The following is an 11634-nucleotide window of genomic DNA, read 5'->3' on the forward strand; positions in this document are numbered from 1 at the left end:
GCAGCAATTTTCCTGGAAGAACCCCCTTTTGTGATTGTTTTTATTTGCAACTCACGAACCCGTGCCTCTAGGATCGAGGTACATTTTCCATCCCACTTCCTCATGTCCTCTTCGCAGTCACGCAGGTAAAACCACAGGGTGGCCCATGGTGTGTATGCACTATATCCTCTCTCTTGAGCAGAGGGACGCTTACTTCTAATGGCTGAGATACTGGTCTGTACAAGTGAGGAGTAGGACATATCTGAATCTCTGGAACTCCTGGGACAGTTTCCCGGCTAGCATGTCCGGCAGTTTCTTCACAGCCGAGATGCAGGCCCATAGGGAGGACGAGAGACTTTCTTCGTATTGCTGGAATTGACCAGCCAATTCATCCACTGTTTGTCCCTCTCCATCTTTCCAGGTCATTACTGCCAATGAGTTGGCATACAACGATGGTGTGCTCTGTATAAAATTCCGCCACATGGGCCGTGTGCACTTGACTTCATCTGGATCTTTGGATAGCTGCTTGTTGTTCAGGTCACCATAAATCACCTCCAGCACGGCTAATTCCCTCAGGTACTGGATACCTCTCTCCATGGTGGTCCACTTGCCTGGGTGACATGTAACATCTTCCTTGAAGGGATACCTTTCCTTCATGCCTGACAGGAGTTGCCTCCAGAGGCTGAGGGCTTCTGCCCCTTTTCGAATCACTTTGTCAATGCCCCCTTCCCTAGAAAGGGATCCCAGATGCTTGGCTTCTTTACCCTCTAATTCCAGGCTACTGGCCCCGTTATCCCAGCATCGGAGCAGCCAGGTGACAATGTGCTCGCCTGGATGATGGCTGAAATCCTTTCGCATATCTTGCAGCTCACTCAGGGATAGAGATTGGGTGGTTACCATCTTGTTTATGAGTTCTTCCTCTCTCTCCAAGGAAGAGGAGGAACCCTCCTGCCGAGTTCTTCCTCAGGGGGAAGCGGGGAGTTCTTCCTCTTCCTCCTCCTGTCCTCGTGATGGCCCTGCTTTAGAGTAGTTCTGCCTCCTCGCTGGCAGGGCAGTATGCATCTTCCTCCTGCTCCCTCTTAGGAGAAGCTTCTTCATCCCTTACTAAATGAGCTGACTTTCGCTTCCAAGATTTATTCTTGTGTATGGGGGCAACTGATACCGGCATGGGATGGTGCTCTGGTTCAGCTGCAGTGCCTGTCACCGGGGTTTGAGTAGCCACAGTGCCTGTCACGGGGTTTTGAGTAGACACAGTATTCTTAAATAGTTGTTTAACCCTAAGCAAGACCTGACAGACATTCAGAAGACATAGCAATAGGAACACGCTGGTTTGAACATCCCAAGGATATTCAAAATTCTCAAGAGCTGTTGTAATTAGCCCGGAGGAGAAGGGGAAGATGGAGGAAGGTGTCTCCCCCATAGGTTAGCTCTCCGAGGAGAAAAAGTAAAAAGTGTAATTATTAATAATTTCCAATAGATGGCTCCCGAAGTACAGAGGTGATGGCAATGCTGAGTACAAATACCAGATGGATCTCATGACCAATAATTTTATCATACCATAAGCCAGTGTTACACAGTTCAGCAAAGCAATAACCTTAATACACCTCCCAGAGGTGATAAACAGCAGATAAATACTGATAAACAGTATATACAGCAAGTAAGGTGTTACATAACACAACTCTTGAGAACAAATACAACAACTTTGAGAGCAAATAAATTAACATTGTGACCAGCGACTACTAAACTAATATAATGAATGCTGATAACAAATTTGTTTTAACACGCTGTGGTCAGATCTGTCGTTATCTCAACCCTTTGAGCCCCACGTTGTGTGCCAAAAAGGACTGTTGTGATTTAACCCCAGTCGGCAACTAAGTACCACCCAGCCGCTTGCTCACCCTCCCCCACCTCTGGCCAACAGAGACAATTTTTACTTTACCTAAATTAAGATAAAATGGTATTACCATAGTTAATGGTAATAGTATCTTACACAAATTAAGATATATTAGTGATTAATATAATACATTAAGGGTTCTGGAAGAAGATAGTGTTCTTCTCGTACTAAATCTATGCCAAGGTTTCATTTACAGACACCATGAAACCTTCTTTGAGATTTAACTTCCAGTTCAGTGTTCTTTAAGGTTAACCATTACTCCTGAATGTATTCTTTCTTCTTGCAGTATTTGTACTTTAATTTAATATTCTTATAATCAACAATTGCAAACATGTTATACTGTTGTATGTAAAGAATCTTCGCCTCATAGCTGCATTGCATTGTACTTTATTATGTATTACTTATCTCAAATTTTCAGTAATGCTGAAAATTGAAAAAAAAAAAAAGAAAGTCCAATCTCTTTGGGAGGGGATGCAGGCCTTAAACTCTCCTGGTTCCCCTGGACTGGGGGCAGGGGAGTCAAAGCATCCCCTTCCTTTTCTCAATTCTGTATCTTGAGTCAGTTGCACTGTTCATTTGCTGCAAACAAAAATCTCTGTGGGCCACTAAAAATATCATGTATATTAAGCACCATAATTTCTCTTTCCATTTTGTCTTGTTTATCAGTGGGAGCTGGGACAATCTGGTACTGACAGTACAGAACCAGTGCAGACAGATTGCAGCATCATGTTAAAAGATCTTTCTCCTCTGATGGTTCTTTGCACTTCCTCATCTGAAGCAGCTGCGTCATTTTCACAAGACTTAGCACAAGATTTCTCACACTAAATTCTGATCTACAAGAGACCAGACAAGGCTACTGAGGAGAGACTACTACTGCAACCATCCAAATTTTTGTCAGGGACAGGAAGAAAAGAGTAAGAGCGCGCAATTCCCAGTATCCTGACCTATACATGAAAAAGAGAAAAATCCTTCCCCCACCTCTCAGCCCCAGCATCTTCCATTCCTTCAGGCAGCATATCTGTTTGCAAAAAGAATGTGAAGTCTTTTTCCCACTTCTTTGTCCCATTTATTAACCATACCCTGCCAAGGCACCAGCACACCGTCCTTTCTATTACAAGCATGAGGTAAGGAGACAAAAATTAGTGTAGGAAAAAACTGTGGAGAAACGTGATTGAAGTTCTTTTTACTCTTGCGTATCACTGGGAGAATGGCAGGACTGCCAGGGCTGGCAAGGTTTTATGTCTGAATTCTGACTTACAGGCTTAAGTGATCAAGTAAGAAAAGATTACTTATCTATAACTGAGAAATCTCAAGACTGGGAGAGACCTCAGGAAGGACAGAAAGTCGAGGGGTCTAGCTATAAGATAGCAATAACAGGACCCAGTGAAAAACAGAGCAGGTCTTCCCTCTGTGTATTTTTTGAATTTGATGTATAATTTTGACACCTGCTCAAGAACTAATTTTTATTACTTAATCATCAGTGTGTGCCCATGACATGTCCAGAAGAGTGAGATGGTTAGGGTTTGGCTATCCTAATCCGACTGAGGTTTAGGACATTCTTTTTCATCAGCCAAAACCAATTTTTCTTCCATTTTCTATAAACGCCCCTCCACCTTGGCACAGCGTCACAGTGACCCTCTGGGGTAAAAGAGAGTCAAAGACTCCTCATTTTAACCCATCAATGTTGTTACCTCATCAGCCTAAAGGCTTGCTTCAGGGCAACCTGAGAGACTGCCTGCCTGCCTGAATCATTTTCATGACACTTCCAACCTCTGGGAAAAGAGCTTAGGTTTCCCACATAGCAAGGCGGAAGGGCCAAACGTGTGCAAGACTGAAAAAAATACAAAAGATCTAAACATTTACCTTTGCAAGCAGTTCATGTAGTTCTGCCTCAGTTGGGAAGCAACCCAGTGACCTGACAATTGAACCAACCTCTCTGAAAGAAAGAAAGAATATCTTTGTCAGTAAATCTGCAATACAAGAGTGTCTGTGGAGAATCCAGATATCAATTCAGAGCTTGCATACAGAAGTGTCCATATACAAGCACACAAGCACATGTATGTGGACTTTTAAGATGATGTCTCTGTAAGCAATGTCTATTTTTACAGACATTAAATATTCTGGAGCTTTTTGGAAGAGTATAATTGTTCCTGTGACTTCCCCCAAAAATTCTTCTTTACCATTGTGTTGCAGTGTACTGTGTGCAGGTTAGTTTTCAACTGCCGTCCTCTAATTGTTAAGCTTAATTTCTGTAAAGTCTACATTTATGTAGTTAATAAAACACTTTGAAACCTATATTTTTACATTAAACGCTATAAAGATGCAAATTCTAACTGCAGTAAAGAACAATTACAAAAAGTCGGGAAGGAGGCAGCCCTGCTATGCCCCTGCTGTGCTCTGAAAGAGTCGAATGGACCAACACACTGGCTTATCACCACCCTGTTTACACTGCAAAATATATTCATAGCTTGCATTTATTGCTGAACCTGGTGCAGTTGTTCTGAGGGTCTAAATAAAATTCTGACCAAAGTGGCAATGCCTCAAAAAAGTTAAAGATGAACAACATCACAGACTAGATGCAAAAGTACTGAAAAGCCGTAAAAAAGAGTACTAATGAGATTTATGGTATGATTGAAAACAAAATAACAGAAGCATCAATATTGCTTGTGATTTTAAGTCCAATTCTACACCACAGAAATTCAAGCACATTTGAATAAGTATCCACAGTGCTGGTGGTTCCCATGATTCAAACCTCCGTGATTTCCTCATCTTCACCAGTACATTTGGTGGAAAAAATAGATGGCCTAATAAAAGTGGTAGATACAAGAAGCAATGACCTTTGTAAAATTATCTTACAACAGTAAGGCCTCAAATGTGGCACACCAAGCGCATGTAAAATTATATGGATCAGCCTTCGGTCTCCTCAGACAGGTCCTGAGGAGCTCCCATTCTGATTGAAAATATGTGAGAAGCACTACAGTAGACAAAAGAGAGGAAAAGGCCGGCTGCACAAAAATAGCTACAAAACAAAACCCAGTCCCACACATACAGTTGTTATGAAACAAAGCCATCTGCTCAAATGACTCAGTGAAACCTTGCCCCCTGTGGACGTGAATGGAAGTTTGGCCATTGGCCTCAATGAGGTCAGACATTTAGTCCTATTTTTATAATCCTTGTCCATGCATACTATTTCTAGTATGGATATACTGTATTTGAGGCTCTCACTCCTGCACTCCCTCGTCTTTTCCAGCTAAAAGATACTTGTAAATATACTCTGCCTCCCCCAGTAAAACACCCAACCCAAATCATGCCTCCCTGCTGTCCCACACTATTTCTACTCTCACAGAGTGCCAGAGATGGGAAGGCTGCCATCAACCTCCTGCCTCACCTCTCACATCAGCAAAACTGAGATGTGACTAAGGTAAGCCAGGCCCTGAAAGAGTTTGCAAAAACTGGCATTGCTGGCTGCTGTTTCTGGCAGTCTGTGCATGTGCCAGCATGAGGGTGTTGTTTGAAGTGTCTATGGTCAAAAAAGTCATGTCACATTTGGTAGTAACACGGAGTTTAAAGGACCCAGATAGGAAATTGTATTTTCCTCCCAGACACTTCCTCTCGCTTAGTTCAGGAGCTGCAGTTTCTGCTGTGTAGTTTGTCAACACACAGTTTGTAACCACAAAAATGATGGTTAAAACGAGTTTATGTCCATACAGGTTTTGTAACACAGACGCAATAAAATTTTGGGTCATGGTTTTCACCCTAGATGTAACACTTTCAACAACAAGATTTGCAAAATCATGAAAGCCCTTGACTCAGGGTGTGCTGTAAGCAGCATGAAACAATACTGTCTTCCCCATGCTTAATTTCTTAGTAACTTGCATTTGCATTAGGAGTCATGCAATACTGGTGTTGGCCTGTCAAGCCAGGATAATTTTCCATATTCTTCACACGTATCCGATATTTCAGGCAATAATATTCATATGTCTACAACTGTGGTTAAGAATTGTGCTGTACTGCCACCTTCTGATACAAGATAATCAGCCGTTAATATCCCATTATTGTGACACAGCCCTGCAATATGAAGCTAGGAATAATTAGACAATAAATTATTGTTCATTGTCAGTAACTGTACTATGATAAAAAATTAATGTGAAATTGTGCATTTACTATGTTAAATAGACTTTTGAATGTCCCCCCTCACATGTTATGACTTACTGTCTGAATGAACAGATCTTTATAAAGGTCTATCTGTATCATTTCATTGTTATAACATTTTATCAAGCTCTATATCCATTATATAATAGAGTGAGGAGTGTAGCAAATTTTACAGCTATTTAGCCAGGACTGCAGATGCAAATGAGAAACAAATAAGCAACTAGTATGTCATGGTGCAGTGAGGGCTAGGGGCTCCTGGGCTTGGGGGCTGGTAGTGGCAGGGCCTCCCCACGGGTGGTGGCAGGGCAGGGCTGGGCAGCCAGAGCCCGTCCCACCGCCCAGCCAGGAGCAGGGCAGCCAGGGGGCACGGGGGCAGCCCCAGCCAGGAACATCCCTGGGGCATGGGCCAGGCACCAGGCACCTCCCTGGGGATGGGCCAAGAGATTTAAGTGAGCATGCTTCCCAAAGAGCCCTATGGGAGACAGCAATTGTACCGAGTGTGGAGTCATACCCTGAAATTTTCCCTATCTAGTATAACTAAAAAATCATTTCACTTCTATGAAGTACCCATAATTTCTTAAATTTAGAGGCACTAGTAAGCATGCATTGCTAAAACCATCACATAAATATTTTGTAGCCTCTGTTTATTAATGTAGAAAAGATGTTTGGAACATTTAAAGATGTTTTCCAATTTGGCTTTGTGAGGAATGTCTGATGACAACAATTTCACCAGTTCCCACAGTCCTTTGTAGTGTTTATACTCAATAATTGATTTATAATTAAAAGCTCTGGTGATATTCTTGTGAAAATAGTAATTGGAAATATGAAAAATTACTTCAGTAAACTTTAATGACAACAGCTTGGAACAACTTCAGAACCTGCTCAGTGAGACATAAACGTGTTTCCTGTACGTTATAACAAAAGCCATATTGTTATATGTATGGATGTTTATGTTAAAATGAAGTTAAAATAGCACTGTCAAATAGTTGGACTTAAAAAATACCAGAATTAAGATTATTTGGGAATTTTTAAATTTGACTTTACCTCTGTATCTTGTAGCCAGTTATGCCCTGATCAGTCTAACAGTCCATGTTTTTTTCTTCCACTGAGCTTTTTCTTACTCCCTCAGACATATATTTTGTTTGTATTTCCATAGCATTGCATGATAAAGGTATAGAACATGCAGCTCTCCCTCCTGACCTGTGCATCCCATTCGCCCAGTTCTGGTCATCCCATTTCAAAAAGGAGATAGCTGAACAAGAAGGAGCACAAAAAAGAACGGCCAGAGCTATGGAATGGCATCTCCTAAGAGATTAAACACATCCAGACTCTTCAGCTTTAAACTACTGTGATGGAGGAGGGATGTGACAGACAGCTAGGAAATCATTAATGGTGTCGAGAATATTAATAGAGAACAATTGTTCACTATTTATCATAAGACCAAAAAAAACCAGGCACCACTGAAATCATAATGTGGCAGATGTACAAAAACCAACAGGAAATACTGTGTATTTGCTCGATTCCTCATATTCCTCCCCCAAGTAACTACTAGTAGCTCAGATGAGGGTACTGGGCTAAATGGACTTTTGGTGCAATCAATCCAGTATGATCATCTTTATGTTTGTATTATTATCATCATCATCATTATTAAATTATATAATTAAATTGTATGCAATTTTCTTCCAAGTCTCCTAAAAACACCTCCCTGTCAGAGCAACATCCACCTCCCACATTACCCCAGAGGAAGAGAGATGTGCGGGATGCATTGCAGCTGGGGACACCTACTTAGAGCAGGTAACTGTAACACACACTGGCAGGGACACTCCTTGATGCACTGGGACTAACCCGAAAGCAAGGGGATCCATACGGGATCCAGGACCTATAGTGCCAAATGAGCTATCAGAGCAGAGATTTGCTAGTAATAATTGTAGCCTTAGACTTCCTGTCTAGCTGCAGTTTCCTCTTGCCTCTTGACTCCACCAGTCCCAGCATCCCCCTCTCAAGCCAGCCTCAGTCTTCAACCACTGAACAATGCAAAATTTCTATTAAATAAGCAAAGACATACTTGTCCGATCAGGGCCAAAAGGATTGTTTCAATTACATTTTCTGATAAAGCAGATGCAGGTTTAAGGAGTTATTTATCTCTATGCTAGATCCTGTAATATTTCTGTGTGAAGATATTTACAAACCTGACATCCACAGTTTTATGGCATTCATGGTCAAACACCTCAAAAGCTTCTATAATCTTTTTCTCAATTTCAGCTACTGCACGATCTGCAAACAGAAACATAAGAAAAGAAAAAGAAAGATTCACTGAGCTGTTGCAACTGATTTATTTCCAATTTGAGAATTGCAACAGCAGAAGCACCAAAACTGATAGAGGGGCAGACAGGAAAGGTACTTCGAAAAAGCAGAAGTTATTCTGAAAAAAACCCACTCTAAACACAGAATCTGTCATTTATATTAGTAATATGGCCTTGCTACGGCTCTGCAGCTGCATCAAGTCTAGTGGTAATGGTGCGTCTCATCTGCGTGATCACCTAGCTGTCCAGGTGTGGACCCTGTCCACAGTGTGCCACAGCTCCTTCTGGACCACGAGCCTGAGCCCCTCCTGGATACCATGATGCCAGCGGTACAAGCAAAGCAAACGTGGGCCCAGGCTTGCCCTGAGACGGGGCTGACTCTCTTCATCCTGCATCCAAGGAAACATAAGTGCTCTCACATCCACTAAGTTAGCCATCATGTATGAAAAGCTGAGAACCAGGAATAAAGAGATGGCTAAGATATGTGCACAGTGAATATGTCTCTTGGTAAATAATTTATTGTAACAGTTTGGAAAGGAAGACGATCTCAGTGAAGGGGAAGGAGTAATTTGCTGCATTTCCTTTTTATATCTCAGTCTCAAAGAATGGGGAAAGAAGAACCACGAGTTATCACAATTATATCTCTCGTCTAAAGCCAGAAATTGCATTCTGGGGGTAAGGGAAGTACCAGAAAATAAATTCTGAAAAGAAAAATGTACAGAGAGGAGGGGGTCCATCTCAAAAAAAAGCTCTCTGGCAAGGAAGCCAGGGTAAATAAAGATTGAACTGGTTAGCCCATTTATTAATGTCGTAGTTCGACTCCAAAAGACAGAATATAGGAAGCAAAGTGATATGGACTTGACCTTTTGGTTCTTGTGGCTAAATATGCCCAAATTCCAGCTGGCAAACCAACTCTCAGGAGGCAGCATTTTGTAAGCTAGCCCCACAGCCTCCACAGAGACACCACAGGGAAAATTTGAGTGACAGACAGAACATAAGATTGGTATCAGGTACACTCGTTTTCCCGTTTGCACACTTCTCTTCTGTATTTTCAACACAATAATTAAAACACAGCTCTTCTATATTAGAACTGATTTATTCTCTTCTTTAGGCTTATCTGGTATTAAGTGTTGTTGAGCAGCTCTGACCAGCACTAAACCACCAGACCTTTTTTCCACAGGCGTAACAATTTCATACCTAGTTTTCTACAATCCCAATAGCTTGGGAATCTCTGGGGCTGCTGTCTACAACCATTTTTTTCATTTGCTCTCTTACCCTCATGACAGAAAGGTCTGTTTTCTGGCAAAGGGTATCAGAACTGAACATAGCTAAACGATACATTGGCTTTGTGATCTCCCTGTCTTTATCTCGACCCATGAGCTTTTTCATCACATTTTCTCTGCCAGTGCTATTGAGGAGGGCAGAGAGTGGCTGGGTGGGTGCCTGGCAGCTGGCCAAGGTCAACCTACCACAGGCTGCAAGGTCAATATAGTAGTGGATTGATCCAGATAAAAGGAAGCTCTTTTTCGTATAGAAAAGAGGTGCATCCCCTTATAAAGGTACAGGTGCCTGCTGCTTTCCATCTGTGTTTGGTACTGAACTGCCCCAGGGGATACGTGAAGAGAAAAGAGGTAGGACTATATCCTGTATTCCTCTCTCTGACTTTATTTCCCCGATGGAAACATGGGCAGGTACATGTACGATGGATTGGAGACTGGAGCCCACTGAGGAAGAAGAGCCCTGTTCAGTCCCCAGATACAGGACAAGCTGTATTCTTTTCATAGCTTGACAATAATGCCTACCTTTTATGTGCCTAAGCAGTAAAATCCACATTTAATTCCTTTCCAAAAACACAGTTAAATCTAAGTGGACCTGATTCCTTGTAGAAGAGGCTCTAAAGACTCGCAAACTACTAAATTTGATGGGAGTTTTTTCAGTGACTTCAAAGAGTCCTGGATCCAGTCTCCAATGTAGACTGTTGGAGTTTAGTTCTTGAGATCAGGCACTTCAATTGTATACTATGTCTTGCAGTAGAGAAATGCTGAAGGAATGTTTATAGCTGTATATTCTTGGCTTGATGAGTGAGCCTTCTGTAGAAATAAAAATTAACCAGGGGGAGGCAGGGAGAGATTTCCAGTACTGGAACTACTGTAGCCATCCAGCCTTTTCAAGCTTTGCCTTCCGTGAAAACAGTATACATTAAGCTTACCTGTTTCAAGAGGCCTGACAAAGAAAGGTCCTGAAATGAAATGAACGTGATGATTTAATCTAGGTACCAGACAATCTATTTCTTCCAAGAACTGAGAGGAAGTGGTGATTAAGAGCCATATCCATGGAAGAAAACATAATATACTGTAGTCCTCTCAAAGACTCTCTGTGAGATGAGTGAACACCTAATAAGCTATTGCCTAAATCTCTTGTCCTCCCTCTAGGAATGAAAGCCAAAGATGTTCGACATAGTTCAGGATGGCAAAGCTAGTTATCTGAAGACTTCTATGATTCACTCTAAACCTCTCTTTGGGAGGGAGAAAAAGATGGATTCCAGCTCTAGGGTAAGTAATGGATAAACGTTTAAAATTATATCTTCAAGAAGGGCATCAGAGATCAGACACGCAGTTAACTCAGCAGATGTGATGCTCTAATAATGTACTGAAATCTTTCTGTACAAGGAGACTCTGCTCCATGGGTAGATCAATGAAAGTTTCATGTTGCCCTGTGGAGCAATTTTTTAGCAGTTTTCAGGACAGAAATACCTACACTCTGATCGAATGAAAGATTTCACTCACTTATTCTACTAACTAGAAAAACAATACATAATATCAAAGATAAAATTATCTGATTACATCCAATGGCTTAAATAAATAAATATTAAAACATACCATGCCAAAAAAAGATTCCAATACCTACAACTACTTATTCTCTCAAATGCATCCTGTAGGGATGATATAATACTTCCATTTTTATGCTGCTAAAATGCTTCAGATACTTGTCATTTTCTTCTCATTTTCTCATTCTCTACCACATATGCAATAAGAAGACAAAATGCCTTAAAATCCATTCCTTACATACATTAACTGAAAAGTGTATTCACTATCAATTTCCTTTCCTGTACTCTCCTTTGCTATTTTCCCAGTTTGTTTAGCGTGAACTAGATAAAGCTCTAGACACTGCCAGTTACGTAAGACTGGCAGGGAGCTGGGACTCCCAAATTAATTCTGCTGGTTCTTTCAGACTGAATTGTTCCTCTTCAGCTTGTCCAGACTGTTACCCAGCACTCCGAGGCCCATTTGAAGCCAGTCCTTAAGC

The 11634-nt window shown here is 41.5% G+C and overlaps 1 protein-coding gene across 1 annotated transcript in view; it reads right to left on the reverse strand.

Moving 5' to 3' along the window:
- Window positions 1–8765, reverse strand: part of EFCAB2 (EF-hand calcium binding domain 2) — a 19693-nt gene extending 10928 nt beyond the window's left edge. The window contains exons 1-3 of the mRNA XM_009276307.1: window positions 8645–8765; window positions 8215–8299; window positions 3737–3809 (exon numbers count right to left, since the gene is read on the reverse strand). Of these exons, the coding sequence (XP_009274582.1) occupies window positions 3737–3809; window positions 8215–8299; window positions 8645–8765 (279 nt within the window). The remainder of the gene's footprint in view (window positions 1–3736; window positions 3810–8214; window positions 8300–8644) is intronic.
- Window positions 8766–11634: the final 2869 nt, after the last annotated feature.

This window comes from Aptenodytes forsteri, unplaced genomic scaffold (assembly GCF_000699145.1).
Source record: "Aptenodytes forsteri isolate BGI_AS27 unplaced genomic scaffold, ASM69914v1 Scaffold10, whole genome shotgun sequence".
Lineage (NCBI taxonomy): Eukaryota > Metazoa > Chordata > Aves > Sphenisciformes > Spheniscidae > Aptenodytes > Aptenodytes forsteri.